Here is a 19,652-nt window from a genome sequence, read left to right on the forward strand (position 1 = left end):
GCAGCCCTAAATAGCATTTATGATTTCTTTTTGAAGAAACGGCAAGACATTTCTGTCTGGTGGGGGGACGTCGTCTCAAGTGTGATCGTAATTAGTGAGAGTGACCCTCAGGGATTTGAGCGAAACAATGATTGCATGAAATCTGAGCTTAAGGCTTTATATAATAACATTCAGCTCAACATGCGCCAATTAATAACTGTATTCTGGATCATTCAGCCTCTGCACAGAGATCTCTTTGTGTTCGAAAGAAAGACAAGGCGCTTTGAATTTGAAAAACAGCCATTTGTAGATTCTTCAAATAAAAATATGATGTATTTTTTAGCAGTTATTCCCAACCAAGTGTTGGTTCTAAGGGGAAAGATTGGAAAGATTTTGACTTGTATATCAGGTCCACGTTCTGGTAGAAAAACCGTAAATATAGAGTTCATTTACAAACAAATATGCCATTAAGTCTTTCTTGAAAATGTGATTTACTCTACCATTCAAAAGGTTGAGGTCTTTCTGCTCACCAAGGTTGTATTCAAAATACAGTAAAAACAGTAATATTGTGAAATAACATTACAATTTAAAAGAACTGTTTTCTATTTGAATATATTGTAAAATGACCAAAGCTGCATTTTCAGCATCATTACTCATGACCCTTCAGAAATCATTCTGATATGATGATTTGTTGCTCAACAAACATTTCTGATTATCATCGATGAAAACATTTGTGCTGCTTCATATTTTTGTGGCAACCATGATATATTTTTTGCCATTTATTTGACATACACATATTTTGTAACATGTCTTTACTGTCGCTTTTGATCAATTTCATGCATCCTTGCTGAATAAAAGTATTGATTTCTTTTGGAGAAAAAAAATCCGATTTTTTTCCGGAATGACATTTTATCGAGAGGATATCTGGAGATGTCAGGAGTTTGGAAGCAGCTTCTCACAGAGCGCTTGACCAAACAAAGCTGTGATTTAAGGCTGTTCTTGTTTCCTGAAAGCTGATAACTGCCTGGCAACCAGGGGTCGCTCTGCGGTTGTGTGTGTGTGTGTGTTAACTCCTGCTGCTTTGGCAGGCACTGCGGGCACGCAGCTGTCTAGAGCTGGCAGTGTGCGGAGGTCACGCGCTGGCCCTTTAATTAGCCCTGCCACTGTTCTCTAGGCCGCAATTGGTGTTTGCTGTCGCTAATGACTTGACTAATGAGGCAGTTAGTGTCCACTAAACTTATGGCCGGTCAGCCCCTGTAGAGGCCGCCTGACTAATGGAGAACGTGGAGGCCATGGCCGACAGTGCTTATCTATCAAGCCAAAACTGTTGGCCCCCCTCACGCTCGCCCTCTTGTCCTTTATCACCCCTGAGGATGGGGTGAAATGCAGGACCATAGAGGACCGATAAAGATGCTTGGCCCCAGCTTGGCCCCTAAACTTAGCAGTCAGACACTGGCCACAATAGAGGCCTGTCAGCTGCTGATAAGCCCATAACGCTGTGAGCTGGTGGTCAAGAACAGCCTGTGGAGAGAAAACACACACACACAAGATTAACATTTCACATTGACACACATTCTGGATTTCCTTTTTCTAGTATAAAAGATGGACAAATAATTCTGTTCTTCAAATAATTCTATCATTTATTACTGAAACAACATCTATAAAAATAGTCAAAAAAAAGTGTGTACTGCATTTGTCAAGCTAAAGAAAAAAAAATATTATTGTAAGAAAAGTGATCAAACAAATGTTTCTTTAAATTATGTTTATCAATAACTAAAACATCCTGTCCCAAACTAGCTAACTCCCTCCTGAGTGGTTCATTTAGGCTAAATGTTTTATTTTATTTCATATATTTGTATGAATGTTTTAAAATTGTAATCCAGCAATAAACATGAATTTAATTCATTAATGTTTATGGCTTTAAATAAAAAAAAATCACACAAATCAAAATGTTTTAAAATATAATTTGAATGTTATTTTAGCAATAAACAATAATTTAATTAATGTTAATAGATCAAATAAAATCATTTTTAATTTATTAAGTGCATTTAGACAGGTCCCAAATTAAATATTTTAATGTATGCATGGTCTTAAACCTTTATTTCAATGTTATTGTAGCAATAAACATTCATGAAGCATTCATTTAATTAATTAATGTTTATGGCTTGAATAAAAAAAATCATATTATAATATTTTTAATGTATATAGTATTTGTAAATAATATATAATGTACACTCTAAAAATGCTGGGTTAAAAATAACCCAAGTTGGGTTGAAAATGGACTAACCCAGCAATTGGGTTGTTTTAACCCAGCGATTGGGTTAAATGTTTGCTTAAAAATACCCAATCGCTGGGTTAAAACAACCCAATCTCTGGGTTAAAACAACCCAATCGCTGGGTTAAAACAACCCAATCGCTGGGTTAGTCCATTTTCAACCCAACTTGGGTTATTTTTAACCCAGCATTTTTTAGAGTGTATGTAATATTATATTTCTTGTGTATTTAGGGATGCCCCTAATTTTGTTGAAATATTTTAGTGGATTTTAGTGTAATTTTTTTTTAGCAATAGACAATAATTATTTTTTTAGGCATGTCCCAAATTGTATTAACAGGTTTTGAAACCTGTTAGAATGAATAGATGAATCCCTTTGTTAAAAATAAATAAACTGACTTTCAAACCCTGTACACTGTTCAAAGTGGTGTTAAAAATGGCCATTTCTCTGAAACAACATTTCCATGTGAATGTTTGTGCAAATCAAACATGCAGGAAGGAGAAAAAAACCCCCAGCTAAAATAAAAGACAGATAGCTGAAGATGACAGTAGCAGCTCCGTCTGTCTGCATTGCTTAGAGCGCTAGAACGCAGACCCGCGGCTGTGTGTCCAGAGCCCTCGGTCTGATCAATGGTGACGGTCCGCAGGCCTCACGCACTCACAAGCGCTCCTCTCTCTACACACGCTAGCCTGATTTCCTCTCCCGCCACAGATAGAGATCATGTCTTTCCAGCACATACAAAACAGGTCATTTACATGACAAGAGACCTTTTTACACTCCTGAGGGGACGGGAGGAGGGCGACGGGGGGAGACCACTGCACACAGGAAACAAAACAAGAGGGGGAAAAAGGACAAAACAAAAGGAAAGGCTTTTACTGTGATGGTTGGAGAAGAAAGCGCTTTAATGCAGGCCAGCGCTGCACTGGAAATTAAGGGATTTCAGCATCTGTCCGTCGAGTGTTTGCAGAATAACCTCACACACCCCGCATGCTTTTGTTCAGACGTCGCCACTGTCCTCTCTTCATTCAATGGTATTCATTTCTGGACAGAAAAAAGAACAAAAAATTGGACAAAAATAGCCTCATTATCCAAAATGGACAAGATCTGTCCTACACGGGGTCTGTTCTTCAAAAGAGCACAAATCAAATCTATTAGCCAGGCACGTTTTTCGTGAAATCCATTAAGAGTATGAACATCGGTGTTTCTCATTTATGTAATGTCAAGATGCAAACAAGTTGATAAAAAGATGTTTGACTCTCACATTTCTCTCTCCTGCTTGTATTTGACCAGTCCTCATCTCCGATTCAACAATCTCACTCTCATCTCCACTCACGGCCTTCCAGATCGCTGCTCTGATGATAACATGAGATTTCTGGCTACAAGGTGAGCGATGCATTACAAACGAGAGGCATTTAGACTCCGAGCGGCATATTTCCACTCCACGAGAGAGGGGAAAACAGCGTCATTTCCATTCTATCATACAGATGTGAAGTGCTGAAGCATTAAAGCTGTTCTGGCCCCTCATCGGAGTCCAAACTTGAAACATTGACATATATTTTAATATTGCAATCCAGAGTCATTTAATTAAAAACATTATTGATCATTTCTTCTTAGACCACTTTAGATGGCAGAATTGCATAGCTGTAAAAAATATATATATAAAAGATGTCAATGTTTTTCAAGTCAGTGGAAAATGGCAAACATTTATACAATTTGTTGACTGATCGAAATACAGAAAATTATGACTGCAAATGAGATTTGACATTAATAATTTTGGACTGCTTTTATGGTACTTTTATACAGTGCAAAATATGATTTTCTTACTTATTATTTTTGTCTTGGATAATGATTCCATTACAAATACACTATATTGCCAAAAGTACTGGGACGCCCCTCCACATCACTGAATTCAGATGTTCAATCACTTCCATGGCCACAGGTGTATAAATCAAGCACTAGGCCTGCAGACGCTTCTACTAACATTTGTGAAAGAATGGGCCGCTCTACTGTGGTACCGTGCAATAAATCCATTTGTGAAATGTCCTCACTACTAAATATTCCACGCTCAACTGTTAGTGGTGTTATAACAAAGTGGAAGCGATTGGGAACAACAGCAACTCAGCCACGAAGGGGTAGGCCAAGTAAAATCACAGAGCGGGGTCAGCGCATGCTGAGGCGCACAGAGTCAATAGCTACAGACCTCCAAACTTCGTGTGGCCTTCAGATGAGCTTAAGAACAGTGCGTAGAGCTTCATGGAACAGGTTTCCATGGCTGAGCAGATCATCCAAGCCTTAAATCACCAAGTGCAATGCAAAGCGTGGGATGCAGTGGGGTAAAGCACGCCGCCACTGGACTCTAGAGCAGTGGAGACGTGTTCTCTGGAGTGACCAATCACGCTTCTCTGTCTGGCAATCCGATGGACGAGTCTGGGTTTGGTGGTTGCCAGGAGAACGGGACTTGCCTGATTGCATTGTGCCAAGTGTAAAGTTTGGTGGAGGAGGGATAATGGGATTATGGTGTGGGGTTGTTTTTCAGGGGTTGGGCTTGGCCCCTTAGTTCCAGTGAAAGGAACTCTTAATGCTTCAGCATACCAAGACAGTTTGGACAATTTCATGCTCCCAACTTTATGGGAACAGTTTGGGGAAGGCCCCTTCCTGTCCCATCATGACTGCGCACCAGTGCACAAAGCGTCGCTCCATAAAGACATGGATGAACGAGTTTGTTGTGGAGGAACTTGACTGGCCTGCACAGAGTCCTGGCCTTTGGGATGAATTAGAGCGGAGACTGAGAGCCAGGCCTTCTCGTCCAACATCAGTGCCTGACCTCACAAATGCGCTTCCAGAAGAATTGTCAAAAATTCCCATAAACACACTCCTAAACCTTGTGGAAAGCCTTCCCAGAAGAGTTGAAGCTGTTGAAGCCAAACTCCACATTAAACCCTATGGATTAAGAATGGGATGTCATTAAAGTTCATGTGCATGTAAAGACAGGCGTCACAAAACTTTTGGCAATATAGTATATCTACAAATTCTTAAATCAATATTTTTTACTTCAGAAAACAAGACTTACTTTATTGTATCAAAATTGAGTTTATGCCTAAAACAAGAAAACAAAAAATATTCTAAGTATAAACTCACTTAATTTTGACTATTTTTCATAGAAAACAACACCTTGAGACATTTTACTTCTTAAGTAAGTGTATCTTGACTAAAGGATGTTTAGATATTTGTACTGAAAAACTATCATAATTTTTGGCGGAACATCTTATGTTTTTCTTCAAAGAGGAACAAATAATACTTGGTTGGAATAAATAAATCAAGATAAAATTGGGTGAAGTATTACTTTAAAACTGCTTTGGTCTCTCAAGAGATTCTGAGCAAGAGGTCTTGCCTTAATTTTGAATGTTTCGAGAGCTGCAGCATTGGTGCGGCTTCACCGAAGGCATCACTTCCTGGTGCTCTTGATGAATAGCAGGAACTGAGCTCCAGCGAGCGGCTGTTTATCATCACATCTGTTAGTGGTTCTGCATGACTGGCACATCTAATCCAATCCACCGATCCAAACAACTGATAAGACACACTGTATCAGAGCTCTGGAGGAAGAGCTTACACATGAAACCTTGATTCTCAGCATCTCATTTACAGTGTAAATCAGTTCACCTTGAGCATTGAGAATCTAAAGCGGTTGCACTGAAAGACTTCCTGATGTCCTTCTGGCCGCTCTTGAAGACTGCTCTTTTCACGGATGCAGGATTTGTTCCTCTACAGTCACTGCTACAGCGATCAGGATCAAGCCCAGCTGTCTTTGCACTCCTGGATCCGTGTAGTGACGGGTAAGATGAAGGCCATCGACCGTGAGGACAAACACGTGGAGCTGATGGCGAGTGGTAAAGTGAACTATGACTATCTGATCCTCTGCACCGGCCTGCAGTATCAGGTCAGAGACGCACAAACACAACATTAACACGATGAACCAAGATGTCACTATGAATTATGAAATATGTATTATGCGCCAACTTAGCTCAGTGTTTGCAAATTCATGCAATGCTAATTTGTTATCCGTGCAGAGCATAATAATTAACACATGAGAAATCAGCTTATGTGGATGCTGCTGTCTCACAATACATTTAGGGGTATTACACTGCAGAGAGAAGCTGGAAATATATAATCAATTAATTTAAATACATTTTAAATACTTTAAACAAATGTAAATTAGTTAAATACTAATTTACACTCACTCGTTTTATTTGCTCCAGATGAATATTGTTGGTGTTACAGGTTGAATTCCTCTGTGGGATTGTGCGTAATGCGTATTGCTCATAATTCCCACAGATTTCGTGCTTACATGCAAAGTTTGCGCACATAAAGCCCCCTCTCTGTACTAAATTGAGTTGTTTTTTGCTGCTTGTTGCACTTAAACAGTCAAATGCACTCAAAATAATGTCAACATGCTGGTCTTGGCGAGTATTCACGTAAACACAGTCAGTTCTGTTAGAAGTGAACGTAAACAGTTGAGAAAGTAAACTCATGTGTAACAGTATAATGGATCCGCGCGTCCGGTCTTTAAATGACAGCAGGCTAATATACCTGATGCCACATTATATTAAAAATATCGAAATGCCAGTTTTTCCCCATTGTATCGATGTCAAAATTGTGGCCAGTGAAAATCCTTAGTGGCTAGTAACTTTGGAAAACCACCAGCCACAGTGGCTGGAGTGCAAAAAAGTTCATCTCAAGCCCTGTATATAGACAGTATATCAAAGTATCTCATTTGTGTTGACAAATTAGACAAAAGTTAATTGATATTAAATGATTTAATTTGAAATTGATTTAAACTGTGGTTTTGGGATTATATAATATAAAATGTAGTATATATATATATATATATATATATATATATATATATATATATATATATATATACAGTATATATATATATATATATATATATATATATATATATATATATATATATATATATATATATATATATATATATATATATACAGTATATATATATATATATATATATATATATATATATATATATATATATATATATATATATATATATATATATATATATATATATATATATATATATATATATATATATATATATATATATATATATATATATATATATATATATATATATTAGTGCTGAGCAATCGATTAATCGCATCCAAAATAAAGGTTTGTGTTTACATAATATATGTGAGTTTGCTGTGTATAATTATTATGTGTGTATATATATATGTGTGTGTGTGTGTGTGTGTGTGTGTGTGTGTGTGTGTGTGTGTGTGTGTGTGTGTGTGTGTGTGTGTGTGTGTGTGTGTGTGTGTGTGTGTGTGTGTGTGTGTGTGTGTGTGTGTGTGTGTGTGTGTGTGTGTGTGTGTGTGTGTGTGTGTGTGTGTGTGTGTGTGTGTGTGTGTAAATACACATTCCATGAATTTATTTAAGAAATATTTGCATGTATATATATATATATATATATATATATATATATATATATATATATATATATATATATATATATATATATATATATATATATATATATATATATATATATATATATAATTTATCTTATATATAAATATTTCGTGTATAAATATAACATAATTTTCTTAAATATATACATGCGTGTGTATTTATATATACATAATAAATATTAACAGTTCACACACATATATTATGTAAAGACAAACCTTTCTTTTGGTTGTGATTAATCAATTGCCTAGCACTAATATGTGTGTGTGTGTGTGTGTGTGTGTGTGTGTGTGTGTGTGTGTGTGTGTGTGTGTGTGTGTGTGTGTGTGTGTGTGTGTGTGTGTGTGTGTGTGTGTGTGTGTGTGTGTGTGTGTGTGTGTGTGTGTGTGTGTGTGTGTGTGTGTGTGTGTGTGTGTGTGTGTGTGTGTGTGTGTGTGTGTGTGTGTGTGTGTGTGTGTGTGTGTGTGTGTGTGTGTGTGTGTAGAGATTTTTACTTTCATTATTTTTTCTAATGACACTTCAGATGCCTAGTCTCACCAGTATCGACGTCATTAACCGGACCACCAGCAGTCTGAACACACATCAGCCCAGACACAGATCCACGTGGCCCGTTCCGTCCAACCTCTTCACCCTCAACGACCAGCACGACTGCTCAGACGTCCACCAGTGGCTCATGGACAACTTTGTGGAACTGACAGGTGCATTTACTGCAAATTTAAAAAGGTTTTTTTATTAGAGTGTATGAGTCTAGCTCAGTGTGACATGGCAGACCTCTCTCATGCATAATCTCATTTACCAAGCCACTGTTATTCTTAAGCTGCATCCAACTGTCAGAGCATAACAAGTAGCTAATTAGCGTGAGTGAAATCTAATCTCCTTCCATCCATTTACAGGGGAATATTAATATTAGCAGGGTGAGCTAAGAATTAATCAGCACGGGCAGAGATGAGCCACCGCTATCTGTCTGATTAAGCCTATTATATTTACTAATTACAGCCTCCTTTAATAATCCGGGAAGTAGCGCAATTATCAGTGAATGCTAATTATACCGTCTGCATATGAAAGATATCAATTTGGTGGCATGAGAATTTGTATTTGGGTCAACCAGAGAGGCATCGCTGGGTCTGGCTCTGAATAAGTTGTCAACAGAAATGACCTGATAATAGTCTTGGCAGAAATCCTGTTGGGGTTGAAAACATCTCAGCGCTCAGAGGTTGAGTGTTGTGCGGCGCTGGCTGTGGTTCAGCACCATGGACAAGGCTTTGAGCGAGGCTGCACAGCGCTGCATGGGGAAAGAAGCACATTCATTCACCACACAGATATGTAAATGACCACTGTTGCAACATCCTATTTAACATATACTGGCACCAATAAATATAGCATTTGCAGACAGAAGCTACAGGACTGCATGTGTGAGATGTATAGAAGACAAACCCTCATTTATAAAAGACAGATCTGGCTCTGATTGGATGAGCCACTTTCAAAGCCAATTCACACACACACACACACACCTGTGACATTCATTATTATTTGGTATACATTTATGTTTTGGCAGTGGCTAGTTTAAATAGCAATAGTTTCTATTTACACTATGTAAAAATAGCAGTATTTTCTTTGCAATAGGCTCTGTAAATAGAAATGAGAGATACTTTCATACTTATGAATAGTGGTTGATATTATTTGCACCTCAGTGTTGTTGTACTTTAAACGGTATTCAATAATAGCATAGAGTGTAGATGATTATACTTAAAATTATAAAATGGATGCTGCCTTATTGGGACAATAAACCCCTCCCTACACCTACCCCTAACCGATAAACACTTTATTATTAAACACACACTTTTGTTATGTTTTCTTAATTTTTATTGAAAATAAATGCCTTTCCGATCTGATACACTATATTGACAAAAGTTTTGGGACGCTTGCCTTTACATGCACATGAGCTTTAATGACATCCCATTCTTAATCCGTAGGGTTTAAAGGGTTAGTTCACCCAAAAATGATAATTCTGTCATTAATTACTCACCCTCATGTCGTTGGACACCCGTCAGACCTCCGTTCATATTCGGAACACAAATGAAGATATTTTAGTTGAAAGCTGATGGCTGAGAAAGGCTTCAGACAGGCCTCTATTGGCATTCAGTACATTGACACTTCCAAGATCCATGAAAGGCACTTAAAACGTCGTTACAAAGTCCATCTCACCACAGTGGCTCCACAATAATTTTACGATGCGACGACAATAGTTTTTGTGCGCAAAAAAAAAAATCAAAATAACACCTTTATCCAACTTGTTCTCGACTTCCGTGTGTGCCTCCACGACGCATGCGCGAGAATATGACGCAGCGCCGGCGTTCGGGAATCCATGAAATACACACTTAAGCCCCATTTTGAGAACTACGCCGAGACCTAAAGCACGATCAATGTAGAATTCAACAGCTTAGACACGCGCGTCTTCCTCTGCTCGTAAACAAATCGCTTCTGGGTCATGTGTCCGAACGCCGGATCTGCGTCATATTCTCGCGCATGCGTCGTGGAGGCATACACGGAAGTCGAGAACAAGTTGGATAAAGGTGTTATTTTGATTTTTTTTTGCGCACAAAAACTATTTTCGTCGCATCGTAAAATTATTGTAGAGCCACTGTGGTGAGATGGACTTTGTAACGATGTTTTGAGTGCCTTTCATGGATCTTGGAAGTGTCAATGTACTGAATGCAAATGGAGGCCTATCTGAAGCCTTTCTCAGCATCAGCTTTACACTAAAATATCTTTATTTGTGTTCCGAATATGAACGGAGGTCTGACGGGTGTCGCACGACATGAGGGTGAGTAATTAATGACAGAATTTTCATTTTTGGGTGAACTAACCCTTTAATATGGAGTTGGCCCACCCTTTGCAGCTCTAACAGCTTCAACTCTTCTGGGAAGGCTTTCCACGAGGTTTAGGAGTGTGTTTATGACAATTCTTCTGGAAGCGCATTTGTGAGGTCAGGCACTGATGTTTTGACGGGAAGGCCTGGCTCTCAGTCTCCGCTCTAATTCATCCCAAAGGTGTTCTATCGGGTTGAGGTCAGGACTCTGTGCAGGCCAGTCAAGTTCCTCCACACCAAACTCGCTCATCCATGTCTTTATGGAGCGACGCTTTGTGCACTGGAGCGCAGTCATGATGGGACAGGAAGGGGCCTTCCCCAAAGTGTTCCCACAAAGTTAGGAGCATGAAATTGTCCAAAATGTCTTGGTATGCTGAAGCATTAAGAGTTCCTTTCACTGAAACTAAGGGGCCAAGCCCAACCCCTGAAAAACAACCCCAAATCATAATACCCCCCCCCCCAAACTTTACACTTGCACATTGCAGTCAGACAAGTCCCGTTCTCCTGGCACCCGCAAACCCAGACTGGTCCATGGGATTGCCAGACAGAGAAGCGTGATTGCTCACTCCAGAGAACACGTCTCCACTGCTCTAGAGTCCAGTGGCGGCGTGCTTTACCCCACTGCATCCGACTCTTTGCATTGCACTTGGTGATGTGCGGCTTGGATGAGCTGCTCGGCCATGGAAACCTGTTCCATGAAGCTCTACACACTGTTCTTGAGCTAATCTGAAGGCCACACGAAGTTTGGAGGTCTGTAGCTATTGACTCTGTGCTTCTCAGCATGCGCTGACCCCGCTCTGTGATTTTACGTGGCCTACCACTTCGTGGCTGAGTTGCTGTTGTTCCCAATTGCTTCCACTTTGTTATAATACCCCTAACAGACTCGAATATTTAGTTGTGAGGAAATTTCACGAATGGACTTATTGCACAGGTGTCAACCTATCATGATACCACGCTTGAGTTCACTGAGCTCCTGAGAGCGGCCCATTCTTTCACAAATGTTAGTAGAACCGTCTGCATGCCTAGTGCTTGATTTATACACCTGTGGCCATGGAAGTGATTGAACATCTGAATTCAGTGATGTGGAGGGGCGTCCCAGTACTTTTGGCAAGATAGTGAATGTGATGGGAAAAGGGAGTAGAGCGAGTTCGACAAAAGGCATATTCGAAACCCGGTCGATTTGCATCAAAACTTTCTGCCATGTGCCTTACCCCTACACTATTTATACTGTTGATAATCAAGTGTCTTCCGTAATTTCGTCTGGCCCAACCAGATGTCAGTGGGTGAAGTTAGTGTAAATAGACACTTCGTAATGTTTTATTCTGATAAATGAATAAACTGATGGTAACAGCAATATGATCAAAGTAATCTCTTCATACTTTAGTTTAAACACAACCAAACTAATACACATGTATACAATGATTTTGCAAACCAATCATCTGTCATTATACCAGATCACGCATGTGCGCCTCTGTGTCATTTTGTGAGCTCCGACTGATTAGTTTTCATACTTGAGGACTCTAATATTAACATCAAAGGCCTTCCTTCACAAAAGATCTCAATTAAATCAATCCAGCACTAAGAGGGTTTCTGACACTGTTTAGATGCAGCAGTGAAAGGACATCACTTCCTTCATCTTCTCTTCCTTCTTTCTTTCCTATCCTCTAACCTAATGGGACCTTCTCCGGGTTGCTAAGTGACCCTTCTCTGTTTCATAGCCACTGATTTTATCTCTCCAAACGGCCATAATAAATTGCATCCCTTCCCCCTTGTGGAGGGTAAATGGCCTTAAGTTTATTTTGCTGTTAAGTAAACCATCTTTCTATTGGAGGGAATGTAACTTAATGGATTATCGTTGGTGTGGGTGTGGAGGGATGTCTGGTGTCTTTTCACAATCATGTTGTCAGATCAGGCCGTTTTCTTAAAGGGTTAGTTCACCCAAAAATGAAAATTCTGTCATTAATAACTTACCCTCATGTCGTTCGACACCCGTAAGACCTCCGTTCATCTTTGGAACACAAATGAAGATATTTTAGTTGAAATCTGATGGCTCTGAAAGGCCTCCATTGGCACAATGCACAGTTCACTCTCAAGACCCATAAAAGGTACTAAAGACGTCGTTACAAAGTCCATCTGACTACAGTGGTTCTACAATAACTTTATGAAGCGACGAGAATAGTTTTTGTGCGCAAAAAAACCCTAAATAACGACTTATATAGTGATGACTGATTTCAAAACACAGCATCATGAAGCTTCGAAGCGTTATGAATCAGTGAGTCGATTCAGCGGTTTGAATCGCCAAAGTCACGTGATTTCAGCAGTTTGACACGCAATCCGAATCATGATTCGACTCGCTGATTCATAACGCTTCGATCCTTCATGATGCATTGTTTTGAAATCGGTCATCACTATATAAGTCGTTATTTATTTATTTTCGTCGCTTTATAAAGTTATTGTAGAACCACTGTAGTGAGATGGACTTTGTAACGACGTCTTTAGTACCTTTTAAAGGTCTTGAGAGTGAACCGTGCATTGTGCCAATGGAGGCCTTTCAGAGCCATCGGATTTCAACTAAAATCTCTTCATTTGTGTTCCGAAGATGAACCGAGGTCTTACGGGTGTGGAACGACATGAGGGTAAGAATTTTCATTTTTGGGTGAACTAATCCTTTAAATGCGTAAATGATGCATTTAATGATGCAATTGCATGTGGTCTGTCCGCAGGCGATGCTGTTGTATATGGAAGCACTATAGATGTGTATACCTGTGTGGAGACGCTCATGCGTCTTGGTGTCAGCGGCCGCCGGATTCATGTAGTCCATCCTCCCAAAGACGACCCATCTTCCTGTTTCCATGATGGCTCAGTGGATCACGCAGTGAAACAGGCTCTGGAAAAGGAGGAAGTCCAAGTCCATCACGACTGCCTGTTGAAGGAACTCAACGATGGACAACACACAGATCCCGTGACAGCGGTGTCCTTCACCACTGATGGGCCGACCCTACGACTGGAGTGTGCGGTTAGGAACAGAAAACATTCTTAAACATCACTCCACATATTTAAAGGACTATTACACACTTGTATTATTTATTTTGCTGTGAGGTGCTTATAATGTAATTTAAAGATGTTATGCCAAAAAACACACTACCGTTCAAAATTTTAGGTTTGTAAGATTTTTAAAAATGTTTTTAAAGGAAGTCTCTTCTGCTCAGCAAGGCTGCATTTATTTGATCAAAAATACAGTAAAAACTGTAATATTGTGAAATATTATAACAATTTCAAGTGATTGTTTTGTATGTGAATATATTGTAAAAAAAAAAAAAACAAAAAAAAAAGCTGAATTTTCAGCATCATTACTCCAGTCTTCAGTGTCACATGATCCTTCAGAAATCATTCTAATATGAGGATTTGCTGCTCAAGAAACATTTATGATTATTATCAGTGTTGAAAACAGTCATAATTTTGTGGAAACCGTGATACATTTTATTTCTGAGGATTCTTTGATGAATAGAAAGTTAAAAAGAACAGCATTTATTTGAAATATAAATCTTTTATAATATTATAAATGTCTGTATTGTCACTTTTGATCAATTTAATGCATCCTTCCTGAATAAAAGTATTAATTTCTTTCAACAACAAAAAAGTTACTGACCCCAAACTTTAGAAAAATAGTTTTCATATTTTAGTTTTAACACTAATCTGATTTGAATAAACATTTACTCTATCTTCCAGCTGTGCCTTTAAAATATTATTTCACGCCAAAATGGACATTTTGAGTACAGAGTAACAATGATTTCATAGAGCTTCAAAGTATTTTATTTCGAGGACATTCAGACTCTTCATGATATGAGGATTTTTCGGCCATCATGATTTGAAAAACCCCTTTAAATGTCACTTGCTTTCATTTTCCCAGGTCTTCTTCAGCTTCTCCTGTAAAACCGTCGACTGCGACGCCTTCAAGGCCATCAATGATGCCTGTTTAGTGTTCGATGGGCGTTTGGTGGTAGATACCACCTTCCATACCAACGACCCCTCCATATACGCCGCTGGCCCCTTGACCAAATACTCCCGCCGTTACCACGCTGACCAATGGAGCGATTCCTGCTTTAATTCTAAGGAGGTGGGGCAGAGTTTGGCATCTGTTCTCCTGCCCTTATGTGACCCGACCCTGGAGCGTCCCGCCGGCCCACCGTCTGACCAGGAGCAGCTCATTCCCCTCTACAGTCAGGCCAAGATCCAAGGTTACTATTCTCCTTCTGAATTTCTCAACCACAAGCCCAGTACATTCGAGCAGGAGTTTAAGACGTTTAGCATGTGTTGCGTCACCCAGCCCCCCCCCCCCCCCCCCCCCCCCCCCCTAACCCCTCTCATCTAATTCTGACCGACACCAAACTATTGACAGTTCATTTGCATAATCTAATCACAGACTAAGTGATTATAGCATAATGGACCATCTGTTACACAGAAACACAGTGTCTGATATGAGATAAACAGCTTTATAATCATATTTGTGGTGTTCGGGGGAAAATGCTATTCATTTTGTGTTCGTAAAAAAACAAGGGTTATGAGGAATAACTTGTAAAAATACTCACATTCACAGGGGGAAGATTACCAGGCGGATACAATTACCTCCATGTGGCAAAACCCACATCCGAAGGCCACGAAACTCCATCAGCTCAGAAAGTATGTTTAAATTCTACAGGTCCAAATCAAATATTAGTTTGCATCATGTCACAGAACAATCCAAGTAGATATTACTTTAAACAAGATGTTAAGTGTGTGTTCACACTTGTAGTTCAGTTCTTTTGGTTCTTTTATGAAAATGATGCATTTATTCCTGGTTTACTTAGCGTTCACACTGTCATTAACACCGAACCGAAAGATACCAAAAAATGGCTTTTATGATGTATATTTTGTGATGGAACTTGTCGAACATCCAAAACAATGCTGTGTGCTGGGCTAAAAGCGCTCGCTGTGTGTGCGGAGCTACATATGATGGTATTTTGATCAGCTGAGAACTCGTGAAGAGCTTATAAAATGTGTAAAGGAGTCAAAACAGTGTCGGGAATCCCGCCGCCACACACACAATGAAATGGTTCTGACGCCTGTACCTAAACTCTGATGGCACCATCACGACCATGACGAGAAAAAACAGGGATGCTTGAGCATTCTGTCCTTTTTAGAGTTGCATGTTGTGACATCATGTCCTGTTTTTGGTTCGTTGACATGTCTTTGGTTCGTGTTGCATTCATATTTCATTCGAACCGCACCAGAGTTGGGATGTGTTCGGCATGTTTGTTTAGGTTCATTTGATTAAGTGTGAACACTGCCATCTGAACCCTGGTGTGCACCAAACAAGCGGACCAAGACCCATCTTTTCAGCGGTCTTCCAAATTAACTCTGTGCCGTTTGAATGAAATATGACCAAAGATATATAAACATTTTTAAAAATTCTAAATGTGGTTCATAGGTGTGTGTGTGTGTGTGTGTGTATAAGTGTGCGTGTGTGTGTGTGTGTGTGTGTGTGTGTGTGTGTGAGTGGATGTGTCAATATCACACTCTTGATGTTTTAGAGTGTACTTTTTTCAGCATCGTGGCCGATTTGTAGATTGTACACACAAATATTCTGTGAATTTTTGCCGAATTCCCATTAATTTCCAATGGGGGTCATTTATGACCTTGGACAATGAACACTACTTTTTTTTTAACGACCAATTAGCATGCTCATATCATGACCCCACATTTTTTTGTGTGTTTACATACCTAATGCAAGAAAAGTCACCCAGTTTCATATTCCGATGAAGCTGTGATTTTTAACATTTCAAACCAGAACATTTTCCGGCCAGAAATGACCGAAGAGCACCAGAGGGTTAATCTAACCAAATCAAACAAGTGTGAACACACCCTAAGTGTTGCAAAAAGGTCCACCTTTATTATCTGTGTCCTGCAGGGTCGTGACATGGTGACGGGCCGCACCGAAACAGGGAACTACTTTCATCTGCATCTTAGCCAGCATGATGTGGTGGAGAGCATCACGTGCCTCTCGAAGAATGCACTTCCTGTCTCCAACCTCCTGTGTCTCTACAGGAAACACCAGCTGCTGCTGAATCATCTCTGCTCACGCTACGACGAGGGTTTGGTCCATGACATGTACAGGTCCAGCCTTGTCACATAAATCTCATTTTTCTGTTACAGTCAAACAATGCATTTACACTCTAAACACACTAAATCAGGGCTCAAATCAGGTACAGCTTTCAAATCAAAGACTTATTCTTAATTTCACATCTACAAATGAAGCAAAATTCTACAATAATTTGTCTACTATAAAATGGTTAGTTCTGGTCCTTGATTCTGATTAGTTGAGCCGTGTTTGAAGTCGTAAAATTTCGATATACTGTATATATATATATGTATATACACTCACCTAAAGGATTATTAGGAACACATACTAATACTGTGTTTGACCCCCTTTCGCCTTCAGAACTGCCTTAATTCTACGTGGCATTGATTCAACAAGGTGCTGAAAGCATTCTTTAGAAATGTTGGCCCATATTTATAGGAGAGCATCTTGCAGTTGATGGAGATTTGTGGGATGCACATCCAGGGCACGAAGCTCCCGTTCCACCACATCCCAAAGATGCTCTATTGGGTTGAGATCTGGTGACTGTGGGGGCCATTTTAGTTCAGTGAACTCATTGCCATGTTCAAGAAACCAATTTGAAATGATTCGAGCTTTGTGACATGGTGCATTATCCTGCTGGAAGTAGCCATCAGAGGATGGGTACATGGTGGTCATAAAGGGATGGACATGGTCAGAAACAATGCTCAGGTAGGCCGTGGCATTTAAACAATACCCAATTGGCACTAAGGGGCCTAAAGTGTGCCAAGAAAACATCCCCCACACCATTACACCACCACCACCAGCCTGCACAGTGGTAACAAGGCATGATGGATCCATGTTCTCATTCTGTTTACGCCAAATTCGGACTCTACCATCTGAATGTCTCAACAGAAATCGAGACTCATCAGACCAGGCAACATTTTTCCAGTCTTCAACTGTCCAATTTTGGTGAGCTCGTGCAAATTGTAGCCTCTTTTTCCTAATTGTAGTGGAGATGAGTGATACCCGGTGGGGTCTTCTGCTGTTGTAGCCCATCTGCCTCAAGGTTGTGCATGTTGTGGCTTCACAAATGCTTTTCTATCAGCTTGAATCAGTCAGCCCATTCTCCTCTGACCTCTAGCATCAACAAGGCATTTTCGCCCACAGGACTGCCGCATACTGGATATTTTTCCCTTTTCACACCATTCTTTGTAAACCCTAGAAATGGTTGTGCGTGAAAATACCCAGTAACTGAGCAGATTGTGAAATACTCAGACCGGCCCGTCTGGCACCAACAACCATGCCACGCTCAAAATTGCTTAAATAACCTTTCTTTCCCATTCTGACATTCAGTTTGGAGTTCAGGAGATTGTCTTGACCAGGACCACACCCCTAAATGCATTGAAGCAACTGCCATGTGATTGGTTGATTAGATAATTGCATTAATGAGAAATTGAACAGGTGTTCCTAATAATCCTTTAGGTGAGTGTATATATATATCCTTAATAAAAATATAGTTTTCCCCCTTTGATTTTGCGGTGATATGATCTACTCAGATTCACCCTAGAAACAGGTTTGATTGTCCATTTCAATACTGAAATACCAAACCTAACAACTAATTCTCTTGAATTAATGCACAGGATTATTTATGACACTCCAAACCTTAATCATATCTGTCCTCATCTGGTCACACTTTATATGAAGATCCATTTCCGTCAGTGTGACCTCTGCTCCAAAAATTTTACCACCGCTGACCCTTCACCATCAGGGCCATTGTCCTGCATTACTAATCTGTTTATGCAGGTGTGCAATCCGCTTTACCACACCACCAGGATACAATAGTTAAGCCACCCAGCAGTGCTGATCACACTTATTAAAATGGGATTCTTCACTGGTCTTTTGTCGTGACTCTGAATGTGGCCGGTACTCAATGTCATTACGGAGACCCGGTCAATCGTCGAGAACATGATCAACCCTGCTGCTATATGGAGGATATTAGATGAACATGCTAAGTGTGTGTCCAGAGTTAAAGAGACAGTTCACCCAAAAATGAAAGTTCTGTCCTCATTTACTCGCCCTCATGTCGTTCCACACCTGTTTGCTGTTTTCCATGGAATGCAAAAGGAACATCAATCTTTATCCAGCTCTTTACAGTGCCCACGTCCGTCAAGCTCTAAAAAGACAAAACACTATAAAAACATCATTAAAAACTGCATGTCTAGCACGTCATAAACATAATGATTAAGATTGAAGACACTGAAGACTGGAGGAATGATGCTGAACATACAGCTTTGATCACAGGAATAAATTACATTATACTATATATTCAAATAGCAAACATTTATTTTAAATGATAATAATATTTCACAATATTACTGTTTTTACTGTATTTTTAATTAAATAAATGCAGCCTTGGTGAGCAGAAGAGACTTCAAAAACGTAAAAAAATCTTAAACTTGTTCACTCAAAAATCTAAATTCTATCATTATGTCCATGACTAATAATATTTAATGCTGTTCTTTTAAACTTTTTATTCATCATAGACATAATGATAGAATTTAGATTTTTGAGTGAACAAGTTTAAGATTTTTTTATGTTTTTGAAGTGTCTTCTGCTCACCAAGGCTACATTTATTTGAATAAAAATACAGTAAAAACAGTAATATTGTGAAATATTATTATAATTTAAAATAGCTGTTTGCTATTTGAATATTTAGTAATATGTAATTGATTCCTATGATCAAAGCTGTATGTTCAGCATCATTCCTCCAGTCTTCAGTGTCACATGATCCTTCAGAAATCATTCTAATATGAGGATTTATAATAACGTCTTATTATATTATTCTTTGATGAATAAAAAGTTTAAAAGAACAGCATTAAATATTATTAGTCATAGACATAATGATAGAATTTAGATTTTTGAGTGAACAAGTTTAATATTT

The 19,652-nt window shown here is 39.2% G+C and overlaps 1 protein-coding gene across 1 annotated transcript in view; it reads left to right on the forward strand.

Annotated features, from left to right (window-relative positions):
* cfap61 (cilia and flagella associated protein 61) overlaps nt 1-19,652 on the forward strand; it is a gene marked incomplete at its 3' end in the record, with an annotated part of 50,272 nt that overhangs the window by 29,631 nt on the left and 989 nt on the right. Inside the window, exons 18-24 of the mRNA XM_079830337.1 lie at nt 3,543-3,635; nt 6,021-6,189; nt 8,269-8,443; nt 13,338-13,630; nt 14,525-14,852; nt 15,212-15,294; nt 16,562-16,767. Coding sequence (XP_079686463.1) covers nt 3,543-3,635; nt 6,021-6,189; nt 8,269-8,443; nt 13,338-13,630; nt 14,525-14,852; nt 15,212-15,294; nt 16,562-16,767 — 1,347 coding nt within the window. The remainder of the gene's footprint in view (nt 1-3,542; nt 3,636-6,020; nt 6,190-8,268; nt 8,444-13,337; nt 13,631-14,524; nt 14,853-15,211; nt 15,295-16,561; nt 16,768-19,652) is intronic.

This window comes from Gobio gobio, assembly GCF_949357685.1.
Source record: "Gobio gobio genome assembly, chromosome: 12".
NCBI lineage: Eukaryota > Metazoa > Chordata > Actinopteri > Cypriniformes > Gobionidae > Gobio > Gobio gobio.